Raw genomic sequence first — 17,708 nt, forward strand, 5'->3', positions numbered from 1 at the left:
CTGTCAATAAGTGTTTGCACCAACTTTGTATGAGGGCCGGCCAGCCAGAGGTTTGTGCTGCTTTTACCCACAGAACACAGGCAGCTATAAGGAAAAAAAAAAATCATCATAAAAGCAGAAAAAACGACAATAACATTCACAGTTAAGACTACCAGATACGCCTGTTTACATGCAGTGAACAAATCAAAGCTACATTCTCCAGATAGGTTTCAAGAACCGCCAGCATTAAGAGATGTACCATGTTACTAAAACAACCCAAACCATTCAAGCATCACCCACCCACTCCTACATATTAGAGACCCAAGCAGCAGAGGTAGTCCTCAAGTGCATTTGGGTAAACAGAGACACAAAATTGAGCTAAAGACCCTGACTAACAATGCCTTTTGATTAATATGTCAAGGACGCACTGCCCACCCCCACCGCTGCGGTCCCATCTGAAGACAGGCCAGAGGGCAGGGGGACTGGGGCGCAGGGTCACCCCAAAGCCAGCTGGCAGAGAGGAGGGGGTGCCCCAAAACCACACACCCCTCCCCTTAATTGAATATGCAGCAGTTCACCCCATGCTAGACGCTATGCTTTTGTTTTGGCAGCAACCCCTGTGGAAAAGCATCTTTAAAAAATAAAAATAACACACACAAAATCACCTCTCTGACTGGCCGAGCCTCGACTGAGGTCTGTAAAACTGTAAAAGTTTATGTAAACAATGAGATAAATACATATGTTTCTTTTTAGAGCCACACATGGTTCCATAATCATTCAAATGTGCTTTGGTTTAAAAAATAGTTTGTGGATTTGGGTATGAGCTTCTTTTTTTTCTTCTTAGTTCTTTGTACAACTTTGCAACTATTTCTGAACATACTGTGTTACTAACTAAAATGTAGACTTGTTTCGAGCTGCCTCGCCTTTGTCAAGGCTCTTTGTGTTAGTTGAAAAAAGTACCCCCCTGTTTGTCTTAAATATGAAACTAGTGTTCTGTTTTTTTTCCCTATGATTAAAATACAGAGAAATCGATACAATACCATGTCTTACAAATGTAGCTGAGAGTCTGCATTCACAGATGCAGAACAATCCCTGAAGTATTTGAATAGTAGTAGTACTAGTAGTAGTAGTAATAATAGTAGTATGGTCACAGTTTGGAGTTCGTAGTTTTTTTTTTCTTTCTTCGTTATGTCAAACAAGCAAGCATTCAAATGCAGCTGCAAAGTCTTTTGCAGAGATGGCTAGAGATCTTGATGTACAAAAACACCTTTTGCGTGACAGACATTATGCTGTACTGCAGTAAGTGCTGACAAGTACAATGACGTTTGAAGGCAATGCATTGTGGACTCCCTCTTAAGCTAGAAGAGGTCACAAGCAACAGTGGATCAGGCGATAAATAACATGTTTGTGGTTTGGGGGTAGGGGGGTGGGGGAGTGTGGAAAAAGTCAAAGATGTACCATGCAATCACTAAACAGCAACTGCTTAAACAGCAAGACACCAACATCCAACATAACCAAGTAACAACTCTGGGAGTCCAGGACGCAGGTACCTTAAAACGGTAGTGATGTTGTGTAACTGTAGCTGCATCCCTATGATAACAAACATTTCACAGACCATAACATGAGGACGAAAGAGGAATAAAAATAAAAAATAAAATCAAGAAGACAGTTAAACCAACGTAAGAGAGGAATGCCTATACCAAAAACTTGTAGTGAAGGTTCACGCTCCACAGTGTAACTGTTTAGAGTAGATACACTGGACAGGTTTCAGTGAAAGCCACAGACAACAGAGGGGCCATTCCCAGCTTACGGTTGCTTATGGTGAGGTAAAGCTTTAGAGGTTTAAAATAATTTAAAAATCATTCTGTGATATAATGGAATACAATCAGAAACAAAAGGATGCCGCAGGAGACCGATGAGTTGTCCAACTGTCCAGTGCATCTCTGCTTCTCCCTTCTTGTTACAAGTTTTCACAAGTCTGGCTCAAAAAAAAAAAAAACAAAACAAAAAAAAAAACTAACAAGCAACTTGAACTTCACATTAAAATTCTGATTATAATTCCTATATTTTTTTTTCTTTTTCTTTTTTTTTTTTGGTCTGAACAGAACACATACAATGTCATCAAGTCCTGTTTTTAAAGTCAGGGAATATAAAGTGATAAGGACTCTGGATACAAACGAAAAGAAACCAAAAACATGTCCAGGGGAACACGTTTTTCTTTTTTTTTTTAACTTCACCATTTTGGTTAGGTGGTAAAGTTTACGTTATACCGGCCCACCAATCAGCACAAGCTTTTCTTTGCAAAAACCACAAGAACCTTCCTCGGTCTCAGAGTCATTGGCCAAAACTCCATCAAAAGAGTGGATTTCTTTATCTGGACTTAGAATATAATTCATAATTTGTTTTATACAGCAAAAAGAAATCAAAAAGTGAAATAATTTAGTATGCTATATATCTTAAGTACATCTTTTTTTTTTTAAACTTTGGTTATGACCTTGTCTAGCAATGTTAGTTAGCTCTGTTCTCCTCAACATTCATAAGATCTTTGGAACACTATACATCTACACTAACTAACCACTATATTCTCCAGGCAGGAAGCTACAGTACACTTTGAGGTGGGCCCACACTGAGCAGGGCGCCTGAAAAAGCTATATTTGACAAGTAAAAACAACAGCTAAAAACAATATTAATGTGTAAAATCTATGAGCATTAAAAACCTGTGTTGAGAGATGGGCAGGTTAAAGCATTAGGTGAAAAGTTACCATAATCTACACACTTTTTACAATTAATTACATAGGAACTTTCAACTAATCGACATAGAGTTCGTAAGAGTGATCAGAGGTAGCGAGGTCACAAGCCTATATAAATAGACTTTTCTTTTTTCTGAGGGGAGGAAAGCTATACAGACAAAAAAATAAAACGTACCCACCGAGCATGACGCTCAGTCTAAAACACCCTCTCCTTACCCCCTTTAAACTACCCCCACCCTCCCACCCACCCAAATCCCTCCCCTCCACAAGAAAAATCCCAAGACTTTCCAGTTTAAACATTCACTGAAACATTACAAGTTCTTTAAGTAAAACAAGTACCTCAAGAGGTTCATCTTTCACCCAGGATTCATTCCTGGGAGCACTAGCAGGCAAAACCGAAAACAATGATAATCCTCTCTATATTACTGTGGCCAGCTGCAGAGAGGACCTTTGAGTATTTGTGATCTGTAAAAACTAAAATCCAAATGTCATCCCACCATTTCTTTCAGGACTTTCAGTTAAAGCATGGAGATGGTCCCAAACCCAGTTACCCCTCCTCTTACATACAGATCCCCATCACCAACGTAACAAAGGATATAAAGCTGTCAGGTTAAAATCATCTTTTTGCTGAATTATTGCCAGTATTGTTTGCACGGGTTTTTGGTCAAAATAGCACTGGAGTAGAGAGGGGACTCTTGAGTTAATCAGTTTGACGAACAATCTGAATGACTCAAAGACTCAATGCTCAAAAGGTAGAAGAGAGAAAGGCTGCTGAGGGGTATGAGGTGAGGGGGCTTGACTTTGTATCAGTACCCACATTCACATTTGACAGACTTGCAATGCAGACCAGAAGTCGTGCCACTCCACCATGGCTTTGTGACTTTGGAGAGAGACAGGAGTAATTGTCCCTCTAGAACTCCTGAGAGGTGAGCAGACGTCGCTTGATATAAATGATGACATGATGATCCTTGCATCAACAAGTTCCCACCGTCACCAAGAGCCCAATGTGGCTAACAGCTACATCATTCACTTAGCCAGGGCGTCGTAAACTGGAATTCATGTGTAGAAACTGTGAATGTCTGCATGTGAACGTGTACGTGTGCGTTTCTTTGCTGTCGAGATGGAAAAAGGTAGAGAAGCGTTTTTTTTTCTATTCCCAGAGTTCTTTGGCTTGATGCATTTCTAAGAGGGTGAGGTGTGCATTCTCAGATGACTGATGAGGTTGCGCTGCTGGGTAAACTTCCCCCCGCATAGCTGGCATTCGTACGGCTTCTCCCCAGAGTGGACACGCATGTGCTCTGTCAGACGGTACTGGCGTGTGAAGCGCATGCCACACTCTTCACATGCAAACGGCTTGAGGCCGAGGTGGCTGCGCATGTGGCGCGTCATGGTGCCCCTCTGGGTGAACATTTTGCCACAGATGTTGCAGGGGAAAGGCCTGGTCAGCCAATGGCTCTTTTCGTGTTGTCTCAGTGTCGCCGGGTCTTTGTAGCTCTTACTGCAGACTGTACACTTGAACGGGCGCGCTTCAGAGCCAAAGTTGGAGGGACCCACAGGGGCAGAGAGGTCTTCTGCCTCCTCCTCATCTTCCTCTTTCACAAAGGTCCCTCCCTCCTCTTTGATGTAGAGCTCATCCTCATTGTGTGTCTCCACGTGAGCATTGAGCTGCTCTGAGCTGGGGAAGCCCTTACCACAGGGTATGCACACATAGAGGTTGTCTCCAAATGCTGGCTCAAAACCTTCCTGCCGGTACACGTAGTTGGCGCTGTGGTGTCCCCCTCCTGTTCCTCCGCCGCCTCCTGCACTCTCTCCGTCACTTTGCCCACTCTCATCAGTGTGGTCCTGGCCATTCTCTCCTCCTTCTTCCTCATCTTTACACTGGAAGGACTGGTCAGAGGAACGGCCATCTTTAGGACCCACAATCACTCCGTTAACCAGGGGTCTGTCGTGATCTTCAGACTTCAACCCTGACGCCTCTTTCTTAGGCCATTCGTTCTTACGAGCACCCTGCCGAGTTTTCTTCTGGGGTGGAGGGCCATCAGGCTGGTTTTGGGTTTCATCTGAGGCTTTAGAGGAGGAGTTGAGCTCCATGCTCTCTGAGCCACAGTTGTCTACACCTGGTAGGGTGGTAGAGGAGTCATCCAGTGAGGCACTGTTGGTTGTGGATACTGAGGCAGATTGAGGGGATTCTTGGGAGTTGCTGTGCGGGCTGAGGGCATCAGTGGCTGTGCCCGCAGAGGGAGGGCTCTTCTTGGACAGATCTAGTCCAAGGTCTGGCTCCCCAGCACTGCCTCCACTGCTGAGGTTACCGTTACTGCTGCCGTTCCCCCCATTGCCATTCCTCGCAGAGCTGCCAACAAACATTTCGTCGTCTGAGAGCTTGTCCCGAAGGCCTTCATCTGGCTGTGGCTGGTCGGCATCGGAGGGGGTCGGAGGATAGTGGTTGTTGGGGCCAGCAGGGGTAGAAGAGGAAAGGCGCTGGTTGTTGAGGCGTAAGCGGCTGAGGGGACCTGGAGTGGAGGGTTTACCTGGCAGGGGTTTCCCACCACTGCGCTTGAGCTTCTTTCTGCACAGAGCAGCGAGGTCATGGAGCTGGAGGTAGCTGGCTGCGGTTAAGAGGGCACTGAAGTTCTGCTCACTGCTCTGGTCCGATGAGGACAGGAGCTTCCCAGTGTAGATGAAGTCCAGAACTTGTCTGAATACAGAGGGGTTAACCATCTCTGTGTCGAGGTTAATGAGGTTATCGTGGAGGACCAAAGACTTGAAGTAGATGCTGCTTGCTGCCAGGATGTTCTTGTGGGCACGGAAGAGTGCATTCTCCACCACGATGATAACATCACACAGGAAGCCCTTGGCTCTCTGCTGGTTGAGTTGCAGCAGCAGTTGTTTGGCATGATTTGGCAGTTCCATTTCCACCTTCCTTCTTTCCTTCTCGCTCTCTCTCTCTTCCTACACGAGCACCACCTAAAGCTGAAAGAAAAAAAATGAAAAAAAGTGGTTAGTTTTACATTGTAGGGCACAAAGAAAATCTGCACACATAGGCTCCAGACAAAGTTTATTTCGCTTTGCAAGGCAAAGTTTCGATCTACAAAATATTCCTCAGGCCCTTCTTCTAGTTTTACATTATAGACATGAAGAAAAATTAGACTGATACCATGATAAATGACACGTTATTCAACACAGTGTGTAAGCCAGAGTAAAGAAATGAAAGGGGAGCAGTGGTCTTTAACAGAGGGCAATAAATGTTTCCACACTTGAGTTGGCAATGAAAAAAAGCCCAAAAATGTTGACCAAGCAATGTGTTGTACAAGCTCGTTGTACTGACAGAGCTTGGATTGTTCAAAAACAGTACATTTCTGCACAAGCTTGGTTTATTTTCTGGTTTATTGCAGCCTTCAGTGAGATTAAAATTTAATACAAGTCGGGAAAAAAAGCTGACAGCTACAGTGCTTGCAAGTCTGACACATCTAACAATGAAACTGCATATGTTATGACTCCCACAGTGAGTACATCAATCTAAGCTCTTAGCTCTCACAGGGAAATTAGCACACTGTTAGCACAGCGTGCCACATAATCACATGGCAGCTTAGAAACTGGAACCCTTCCCTTCCTCTCACCTTCCTCTTTACACAAATTGCAACCCTACATGGATCAAGTTCTGATACACTTTGCCACTGTTCTGGCACAAAAGCCAACGGGGCGGAGAAGAAGAAAGGGTAAAGTAACTACTTTTCTAGGGAGCCTCCCCTCAGCTTCTCTTCCCTATCTCCTTGAAGTAACTCTAGTTTCGGTGGGGTGCCCTCTTTGGAAACTCGGCTCACTCTAGCCTCCATTAGGTCATGGTAATGTCAGCCCTGCCCCATTGTCTGGGGGTGGGGGTCGGTGCCACAGCAAGGCCGGGGGGAGGGATTAGGTGACACCTGAGCAGGTAAAACTACACAGGAGCTAGGGCAGAGAAGGGAGGGGGAGGGAGGGTGTGGCTCAAAGACAAGGACAGCAACACTTGATCCTCCAGAGAGGCCCTCATTTATGGAAATGTCCCAGATGAATCTCATTCACTGTTTAACTACATAGTGATGACCTGTTCTGCACAACAGTGCTCTACTTTCAGCCTGCCATTCAAAATATTTTGTTTAAGTAATTTACTGGAATAGATGCAAGAGCCTCTAAACAGCTCGGGTTTAACATAACAGTAGTAGTGTGCTTTAGTTGAAGCGGCAGGGCCTGTCCGTGACTCATGTTTGACATGTTCTTAAAGCCCTGGGCATCCTGTGAAAGTGAACATATATCTTTAATGCCCCTGATCAGAGCAGGGTATACCGTATTACAGGAGATTACACAGTAATACAGAGAAATGCTTAACTCAAGCCGTAAATACATGTGAAAACGCGCCATTTCAACCCAGTGCCAACTCAGAGATTTACTGAAAATCATGTTTCGTAATATGCTGCAGGAAAGAAGACAGCAATTCCTACACTCAGCTGGAGCGACAGAAGCGCCAAACGTGAGTTCAAAGACACATGACCGAACTCTCAAAACCTCAACTGGAATAATTCATGTGAGGGCTGACATTCACAAACATGCATTAAGCCAAAGCTCATTCTAAAGTCACAGAGCAGAGGGCAGCTGGTACAGCCCATTTCCCTTTTTGAATACTTTCAGATGTATATTAACAAAGAACAACTGCATACAAATGTAGTTCACCACAAAGTTTGCTTCACCTGTTCCCTTATGGGTCCTGTGTGTAGGATTTAAAGGGATATAGTGGCATATTGAATATAATAAGTATGTATTCTTCAGTGAATAAACACCTGAAAATAAGAATAATTGTGTTTTTGTTACCTTAGAATACGGTCTATTATATTTTAATAGGGAGCAGGTCCTCCTCTACAGAGATCACCATGTTACACCACAATGTTTCTACAGTAGCCCAGAACAAACAAACAAACCAAAAACTAGATCCAGATAGGGCCATTCACATTTTCGTATACGGCCCCATTTTTCATTTTTTAACTTGAAACTGCTTTATTCAGTGTTCTTACTGGTTTAAATCACTGGGTCTGTTTATTTTGGAGAGGAAGAGACCTCTGTGGACAGTTCAGGCCTGTAAAAGATTTCCTGAATGTCTGGATCATAAATTAGATGAGCACACATTTAGTTATCAGAAAAACTGGTGAGCAAACATTAGCAGGTGCTGTGCTAGCGGCCTGTCTACGACGTGCTAAACAGCACAGGATAAATACTGATTGGTAATGTGAAACTGCTTTATTTAGTGTTTCTACTGGTTTTAATCACCTGGTCCATTTGTTTTGGAGAGGAGGTGACAATGAACGTTGAAGAAATTCAAACAAGGAGAAAATACAGTGGGATGCAATCTGCAGTCCTCACTGCTAGATGCCACTAAATCTACCTAAATGATACACATGTTTTAGTTGCTTTCTCAAGGAAACTGACATTCCCAGCACAATAATGACATGCTGCATCAAACCATTCTTCAACAAAGCCTTGAATAATCTGTCAAGGCCGGACAGTTAACATCTATAATCACTGCACAGACTCTGGTGACAGAATAACTCGCATAAAAACCTCAAACTGCCACTGAAGAGATTGAAAAGACTAACAGGAAATTCGTTAAGTCTGTATGGTGGGGACAACACAGTGCCACAAAAATAATCGAACATCACACAAGAACAAAAACAAGGCGAAAACTATAAACCGGAGATGGCTGGCTGGTGCATCAAAGCCGACTCTGCTGGAACAGTTAGGCTGGCTGATACAATCAGCTGGAGTGATCATTACTCCCAGGTCCAGGCCCGGGCTTGCCTCCTCTGCTTTGACACTTCTACTCTTGGTCTTCTTCCCCTCCCCCGTCTTCTCTCTGCTCCTCTCCTCCTTTCTCTCTATCCTCCCACCCTCACCAGCCTCTCACCGGGCACGCAGATACATCCCAGGAACAGTTCGCTGTCCCCAACGTGAATTACAATGAGCTATTCTGGAATACATAACCCAGATCTGCAGTTAATCTCAGAATGTGCGACTGGGGTGTGCAGCACTCAACCCTGCAGGCGGTAATGGAGAAGAGGGCTGCGAGAGAAAGAAGGGCCTCTGCTATGATGCCAGCCAGGAAGCCATATATCAGTCAAGTCTCTCTCTTAACATACACACGCACCTCTGCAGGCTTTATGGGGGGGGATTCAAGAGGCTTTTCCAGCAGGCCAACATAAAAGGGGGCTGGACTCGGAGTAGAGAAACCAGCTCAGGAGAAAAAAAAAAAAAAGAGAGAGAGAGAGAGAGAGAGAGAGAGAGAGAGAGAGAGAGAGAGAGAGAGAGAGAGAGAGAGAGCCCTCCCCCACCCCCTCCTCTTCTCATCCCTCGTTCTCTCTCTCTCTCTCTCTCTCTCCTCCCCCCATCACCCACACGGCTACCCTCTCCCCCGGCCCCTCCAGTGCTGTGCTGTGCCGGCTGGATTCCAGGGAGCTGCTAATGGATTATGGCTGATCTATATGCAGCTAGGGTGGGACACGTGTAGGCCCAGCTCCCCTTCCAATGGTGCTGCCCAGGAAAGCAGGCTTAATACCACAGAGAGACAGATAGGCCTGCACCATCATGGCAGCTCCAACTCTGAGTGCATGCCACCCTGTGCCGTCTGTAGATATATTTCTAAAACCATATCCAGGCTGTTAGAGCATCGCAGACTCACAGTTATGGCGTTAAGTCAGGGATGGATGACCCATTAGAAAGACGACCCAACTGGGACAGTTGCAGCGATGTTTCCAGTATGCACGATGACTAGTTCATATGTATAATGTTACGCAGTTGGCGAGCAGCATTTCCTGCACAGTGGGATCCCTGTATTTTTAAGCCCTCTGCAAAGGCTGGCAGGGAGGTTGGTAGATGGCAAGATAGCCGATCAGGAGGCTGCCAGAAACAATACATGCCCTGACCGAATATGGCACCACATACCAACCATGACAGCCCTGCGTTTGGACTGCAGACCAGGGTAGATGTTGCCCTTCAAGCACAGGCACAGGATCAGCTTACCTTGCCTGCAGTGTTAACCTTTTCAAAAAGTGACTGTGGCTTAATGACAGAGGGGGAAACACAGCACCCTACTGCTTAGCCTCAACCTTGACTTGTTACAGAAGCCTGCTGATGTGGAGATGAGCAGACAGGGATGTTTACACAGACTTGACAGACACAATCAGGATAACATATCCGTGTGTTGGTCGACAAGGGACTGAAAACTAGAATGCACCAAAGTGCCTCCAGCAGTGAATTAACGTGAGTCTTTTTTACATTAAACTGGTTACACCAGTGATCTGGATGATCTGGTTTTACTTTATTTACCGCTGACTGTCATTGCATCCTTCCCCCCCCCAAGGAGGTTATGGATTAAACAGCGAGCTAGTAAACCTTTCAGAGCCTGTGTTCATGCAGCGGCGGTGACTGGGAGAGCAGTGGGCTGTGGCACTAATCTCCTGAACAGAGGGTAGAGAGCCAGGAGAGAGGGCAGAGGTGAGGCAAAGTCCTGTGGCGCAATAACAAAACACACCCTACTACTGTGAAAGGTCATCTGCTAAATAACCAATAGAAAACAAGACTTGAGTGGGATTTTAAAAACATATTCAACCTCTAGGCTTATCATTCACAGAGATTTCTTCAAACAATATACAGCAATGACTTTGTAGATGGTCACATTGTGCAGAGGATGGACAGAAGAAGACGGATGTGCAGGTAAAAGACTGTTTGAAGCAGATGGAAAGTGAGCCAATCCTGTACACGAGCAAAAGGCCTCGCTGAGTGCACGCACTCACAGAGACAGTGCGCTAACCACATGCACTCAATACACACACAAATACACACACACCCAGAGAGTATGCTGGTGGGCAGAGGGAGTGGGGGAGGGGCTAGGGGGATGGTACAAAGCCAGTTTGAAATACAAACACCGAGCAACCACCTCTGAGCCATTTCAACATGGCTGACAGTGCTGCGTGGGTAAGGTTGATCCATGCAGGACTCGTGAGTGCTGCAATTATCTGAGTTTCAGTTCTCTCATGACAGAAAGGATGGCTCATGACACAATGAGGAGATTAAACAGAGCAGCGGTGCTTTTTGGCTACAGGCTCGACATGTTCCCTTACACCTGCGTAATATCTGCTGCATCACAGGGAAAAAAAAACACGAACCAGTCTCTGATGATTTGGTCACGATTTCAGTTTTCAGAAAAATTAGGGAAAGTCTGGTCCACAGTTTAATGTGTTTAACTGCACAAAAAAAAATATGGGCGCAAATTAGGTAAAGGCAGGAAAAAGGAGAATGCATTTATATGTACCAAAGTAACCTGGTGACTGTAAAACCTGCAGTTACACCAAGCAAACCCACCAGTTATATTTCTTAATATCGTCATATATAAAGTGTTTTAGTGATGGACACTTGGAGCATTTGGTTTAAGCAGGCAGTGCATGATGTGTGTATGTTTTACAAATATTCGACTGCTCAACCCTGTTTGGAGTTTGGATCAGTTACATGCACTTGTAAGAGTAATGTCGCTTCCTCTCATCCTGCCACACTGCTGCCACAGCGATACTTCCCCTGTCTTAAGTCTTTGTCATGCACATGCGCATAAGTAAAAACCCCCATAGAAACCTGTTAAAGTTTAGACGTGGCAAAGAAATCAAGTTTGAGCTGAAACCTAAAGCAACCTCATGGGCTTCTGCATTGAAATTCTACACAAGCCATACAGCCTTGTATTGAATTCTCTAAGACAGATACAGTGATGTATGTAGTGCAGTGCTGTGGTGCCATGGAGAGCAGAATATTCAGGGTTATGTTCCAACGAGTGTGACTACAGAGGGTGAAATAAAAAGTGAAATCCCCAGCTGTGGCCTTTCCTTGGAATAAAAACCAGCCTCTACTTGTGTCTCCATGGCAAACGGTTGAATAGCTCTGATGCAGAGCATCTGCTGGAATTCTGGACACTGATCCAATTTTGGTTATAATCTCTTCAGAAAAGCTGCAGGGAAGACGTCCTGCTGTACAAAAGCTCAAAAACATCGAGACAATAAGTAAAGCCTGACCTGTCTTGTCTCAGAGACATGAATTTCTGCAGAATGGTTGGATACAACTGCTGGTGAACAGGTGAATGACCCCAGTGCTGCCTGACTGAGGGGGGAAGTACATGAAATACAGTATCCCTACCGCAGCCAGGACAGAACCCTTCCAATTAAGACTCATTTTCTTTCAGGCATTTCAGCCATGTTACAGACAAACAAGTCCTGCCCAGGGTGCAGTGGAATGAAAGGAGCCCCGTCCATTTCATCACAGGAGGGGGCCAAAGGTTGCTGCCTACCCCATATGGACCGGGGCTGTGCAGCAAGGGAAGAAAAGCCAAGACTCTCTCACACACACACATGAATCATCTTACACGTCCACAACACAAGCTGTAATCAAAGCCATGGGCTTGTTTCTGTGTGAATTCATGCAGTTTTCTAAAGAAAAATGGCTGTCCAAATAACAGCTTTTGCATTTCAGCCTTTCCTTGCAGCGGGGCATTAAACCCAGAAAAAAGGAGAAACTTTTTCTGACAATGTCCGTCATATTTTAAAGCAGGCACTTAAGGTTGAACATTTTTTTCTACATCCCAACAGCTCACCAAAGAATTTCGTCAGGGTGTGCATGTAATACTAGATGCTAAAGCCACAGCCAAGTCTTGAGGGAGTAACAGGTATACAAGCGTTAAAGGCATAGTGTGTCAGGAGATTTTACATTATAACTGTTAATTAATTTGCAAAAGTGTCTACAAGCATGTTTTCACTTTGATATAATGAGTTACTGCGTAGATACTGGTAAAAACGACAAATGTAATCAATTTAAATTACATGTCTAACATAATTTAATTGTGCACAAGGTAGGTCTGAATACTTTTCTTAGCAGCTGCACCTGACAAGAACCAGGAAGCAGCAATTACACAGACTGAACTCACTGCACAAGCAAAGCCTTCCTCATTTAATACATTCTGATTTAGCTTCCAGCAATTTGAGGTAACATATAATTAATAAATCTAGTATCAAACTTTGTTTCAACATACATATTACATATTTACTCTTTAGTTAAATCACTACCTGAAGGTGTGTTCATTTGATTAAAAGAAATAATATTAAAGATTATATAGGAGATTTGTTTGACTCTAAGATTAACAAATCCAGATATTTAATCAGAAGAAACGTCTAACTCAACTGTACTCGGGCCTTTTTGAGAAACTCTAAAGAGTTACTACTCTCTCTGTGCCATGAGTTTACAAATGTGTATATCTAACAATCTCTGTCTTCATGCTGTATTGTATTTTATGGCTCAGTTGCTGCATCCAAACCCAAAACAATGCCTGGAGTAATTAAATAAAGAGAGAAACAAACACAGAGGCATTCACTAAGGCTACTAGCAACACTGGTGGGCAGTTGGCACTAAAACCAACTGTAGCCAACTGTGAAATGCAAATCCAAAAGTGAAGTAATCAACTGCTTCCCTAACAAGTGAACATAATGGTATGATAAAGTGACCTCTGTCTTGAGAGAATGAACTTTGCTGATGAGATAACAACCCCCCCCCCCCCCCCCCCCGGAAAAAGCAGCAGACCCACATGACCTGTGGGCCTAATGCTTGGGCTGAGGACAGAGGGCATGTTGGGTAAGGAGAGATCCTGTATGGTCCAAGGTTTTACAGAGCTGCCACCCCCTCCTCCTTCTCCAGCCTTTAAACACTGCATAACCTTCTGGCTATCAGCACTACATTCCACAGCCTGTTTCTTCTTCTTTAAGAACAACAACAACCCTGCCCCGAGGTGCTTGCGCCACTGCACAAACCAAACTGCCCTCAAACAGGCAGCGCACAGCAGAACAGAACAGACGGATACATATAGATACGACAGCCAAGCACAATCTATAAGTCCTCGCCTAGCATGTCAGCAGAACATATAGCCTAAGTAGCCTTACTGCATTGTGCTGCCCACACACGCCACTGTAAGCCACAGTCACAATCTACACGGGGTACATGTGTGTGTGTATTAAAATGGGAAGGGACAAATAGGGTGAAGCAAGACCAACCAGCCGATCATGAGGATCATGAGGCACACACGGGCCTCAAATTACCCTGCAGGCCCCCCTTTGTAGTCCACAGTAATCAATGAAACTAGTCACACTGATCAGTTGATGTGACTTGGTCATTTTTATGGCCTGTATTAACTTGTTCTATAGTTTTTACTAGATGTAGCTACCTATAATGTAAATTTGACCACAGCTACAGTAGGCATACGGTTAGGCTGGGTAGGTACTTGTTTGCCAAAGAGCCTACATAAAACATTTTCAGTGCAATATACTTGATCACTTCTCTTCAAAATACAGCACACTATTTCATTTCATAATTTCTGGATACCTGCAGCAGTATGGCTGCAACTAATGATTATTTTCACTGTTGAAGATTATTTTCTCGACTAATCGATTGGTTGTTTGGTCTATAAAATGTTTTTTTAAAAAAAAGGTGAAAAATGTTTATCAGTGTTTCCCAAAGCCTGAAATGACATCCTCAAAAGGTTTTGTTTTGACCACAACCCAAATATATTCAGTTTACTGTCATAGAGAAGTAAAGAAACAAGAAAATATTCTCATTAAATAAGCTGTAACCAGAGAATTGTTTACTTTTTTTAATTCCTTAAACAAATTAACTGATTATAAAATTGTTTTATCGATTTATTGTTGCAGCTCTATACTTGCATACGTTTATAAGAACCACTGTCTTTAGAATAATGGGATCACATGAACTAAACACTGTCAGCCTTTAAAGCTTATTGCTGTTACAGATGCAGCACTGTCATCATCAAACGCCTCAGGCACTACAGCCAGGAGCCCTTTCCAGCTCTACAAGCCTCACCAAATTAGATTATGTATATAAAATGTAAAATTAAAGCACACAATCTCTGTGGCTTGGCAAGATGAGTCAAAAATACATTATCACAGCATTATTGAGAAGCACAATTCAGCTAAGTGTTGGCTGAATTTTAAGCTGACAGGCAGAGCAACTGCTCACTTTAACTGCACTTCTAGGTGGGTGTAACCAACCAAAATGTAGTCCTATAATCTTCATATTATAGGCTTCAGCACCATGCAACCCTGAACAGGATAACAGGGTGTGAAAAAAGATGTATTTATCTTCATATTGCCCTAAAAGTTGTGACAAAACTTAAAAAGGGAGTTTCATCTGACAACTGCGTTCTGCCTGCGGAATAAACACAGTTCACTTTGTGTGATTAAGCTACAGGCAAGACGATGCAAAACCATATTGTCGTGCATGACAAGATCAAGAACAGAAAAAATCTTTGTGGCTAACCGACTTCAAACTCATGTTTTTAGATGAGCAGAAAAGATAAAGGACAAGTGAGGGCCTCTGGCTTACTCAAGAGTGAGACTTTTAAAACTGGCAAAATTACTTATAGAGAACTTAGCATTGTTATACTTTCACACAAACCTACATCAGTTCCATTAAGCCTAAAGTAAAACAGAAGTATCTTATCATAAGAGGTGCAGCATGTGTGCCATTGGTTGAAACTAAGCAAAGTAAAACAAAGTAAAACAGCCCACAGTGGAAATGTACTTACAGAACAAAACACTTGGTTACACAAAAACAGCAGCCAGTTAAGGGAACCCACATTACTCACATTCCTGTGCCTTATTATCTGCATGCCCCTTGGTACTTTAACACAACTAATCACCTGAGAACCCAGGATGCCTTCGCACCTGAGCACATTGTTTTATTAGCAAGTGATTTGTTGTTGTTGCACTGACTCAGAACTTAATAAAACAAATATTCAACTTACTGATGTTGCTTTTATTGTTGTTGCTGCTTTTTATCAGAATAATAACTAACACCCGGAAATCAATACCACGCAACACTGTTTCAATGGATCAGTTTTGGGTCACTATATGTAACATTACACCCACACTGTAGCCGATCACAAAGATGGTCGATGTATAGCAGTAGCCCACCTATAGGCTATGGAGACACAGAATCCCCTTCATCGACAGAATTTAAACCTGAAAGTAATCCGTGTCTACATTGTAACATGCAAGTCAATCCCGTTAAACCATTTTTTAATTAGCCGTGACTAAGACCACGGTGGCTTAACCTACATATAAACAATGCAGGTTACACTACAGGTACCGGCTGTAACATCTATATGATTGTCAGGATGATTGCGCAAAATACGGTGCGTAAAATACGCTGAATTAGTCTCGTGTTGTGCAAATTTGACAAAAAGGAAAGTCGGTGTTTTGGTTACATGGGAGAGATCGATTTAAATGAACCCTTCATCTCATTACAGTTCATTTAGGAAAACGATTCATTGAACATACTGGATAATAAAAGCGGATAAAACGCGGTAAAGTGTGGAAACATTTCTGCGAAGCGCAGCAACGAGCCGTTTGTGGATCCTTTCTGTCGCCTAATGTGCTTTGCCAGCCTGGTGAATATTTGGTACACACTCGTCCCGCGGGGGCATCTCTCACAAGCCCACGACGCCAAAATAAACGCCACAAATATTTGCAAATCATTTATTCTGCGGTTTCGAGCAGCAGCCGCGATAAGCTCGAGCAAATAATGTGGGATTTCTCAGTTTGCCAAGCAGGCTGGTAGAGCCAGAATAGGCACCAGCGGAACCCCTTTTTGTTGGCACGCCGTGGAAAAAAACACCACCGTAACGCCGAAAACCCTGACGATCCTTGCAGCAGCTGCGAGAAAAACCATCCGATCCAAACAGACGCGAAAGCGGCCCCGTTGCGCGTTTACAATCCACCACAAAGAGAAATAATTTCTTTTAAATACCTTATTACATCGGTAGGATCGTTCTCAAGCGTTCTTTACCATCCTCTTGCTCATCTCACAGCCTTCGGGACGCCATGTTGCAAGCTTATGACGTTAGGCTTCCTCACCCCTGACCCACATTTGAATAGAAACCAGCCCAGAGTGCAGCAGAGAAAACACCCAACTGTGGGAGGGTTTGGCCACTTTCTCAGCCCAGGACCCCTGGCAACTTTACCTGCAAGATGGCAGGGAGAGAGAAAGACAGAGGGAGGGATATGTACACACTGAGGTTTAGGCCTTCTTCTCCCAGCAGCAGCAGCAGCAGCAGCAGCTCGGCTCAGCCATGGTCCTACACTGCTGAATGCAGGTCCACACTGCAAAAAATGTCTCGCTTAGGAAGTCATTTTTGCGTATTGATAAGGCCTGTTTCTTATTTAAAAAGAATAATGAAACAAAACATATATTTTATGAGAGGATGTGAGCGAAACCAGCACGTTTCGGGTGCAGTTTCACCGAAATACATTAAAACTATCAGTTTGAAACAAAGTGGTAACCTTCCTTTTCATGATAGAAAATGTTTTAATCAAGTTTGTGCGGCAGGAAAATAAAAGTATCCTGTTTGCTATCACTGGATTTAAATATGAAAAGCTCGTTGCATGGATGCAGGATACGTTATGTGACTTTTTTTTGCAGTGTAGACTATGTTTCTCTGCAACCTCAGGAGTCTTCTCTTGTAGACCATGCAGTTTAATTATGCAGTGTATTTAATGCTCCTATTTTAAATCACCAGAGGAAACTGCATCAACACTGTTTATCCTGAAACCAGTTTATCAGCTGGACTGAAACTATTAAGCGCCATTTGACGCTTCGATCCAAAGCCATACCACAGCCCAGGATGATTGATGATCAGATGATTTACAGGTATCAGCAGAGAGAAAGAGAGGGGGAGCCGGTTATGGTTCAAAAATTGGGCACCAGATGTGCAGGAGTGTGACGATCTGTTGGCTCCTCCTCTTAGCCCAGAGGACCCACACACCAGCCCTGAGCCAATAGAAAACAGGATACATGATGGGTTTCACCTACATGCCATTTATTGGACCCCTGTGAGTGAGATTACTGTGATGATGCCAC

The 17,708-nt window shown here is 43.7% G+C and overlaps 1 protein-coding gene across 2 annotated transcripts; it reads right to left on the bottom strand.

Annotated features, from left to right (window-relative positions):
• Nucleotides 1–3,012: 3,012 nt before the first annotated feature.
• On the bottom strand, nucleotides 3,013–16,889 carry hic2 (hypermethylated in cancer 2). Of its 2 annotated transcripts, none has more exons than XM_049578226.1 (2): nucleotides 16,599–16,889; nucleotides 3,013–5,699 (listed from the first exon to the last, which is right to left on the bottom strand). In XM_049578226.1, the coding sequence occupies exon 2, from the start codon at nucleotides 5,637–5,639 to the stop codon at nucleotides 3,912–3,914; it is 1,728 nt and encodes a 575-aa protein (XP_049434183.1). In that variant the 5' UTR covers nucleotides 5,640–5,699; nucleotides 16,599–16,889; the 3' UTR covers nucleotides 3,013–3,911. The 2 variants fall into 2 exon arrangements, with proteins under 2 accessions (XP_049434183.1, XP_049434184.1); XM_049578227.1 differs by lacking the exon at nucleotides 16,599–16,889 and adding an exon at nucleotides 15,595–15,706.
• Between the last annotated feature and the right edge of the window lie 819 nt (nucleotides 16,890–17,708).

The sequence above is a fragment of the Epinephelus fuscoguttatus genome, linkage group LG6 (genome assembly GCF_011397635.1).
Source record: "Epinephelus fuscoguttatus linkage group LG6, E.fuscoguttatus.final_Chr_v1".
NCBI classification, from domain to species: domain Eukaryota; kingdom Metazoa; phylum Chordata; class Actinopteri; order Perciformes; family Serranidae; genus Epinephelus; species Epinephelus fuscoguttatus.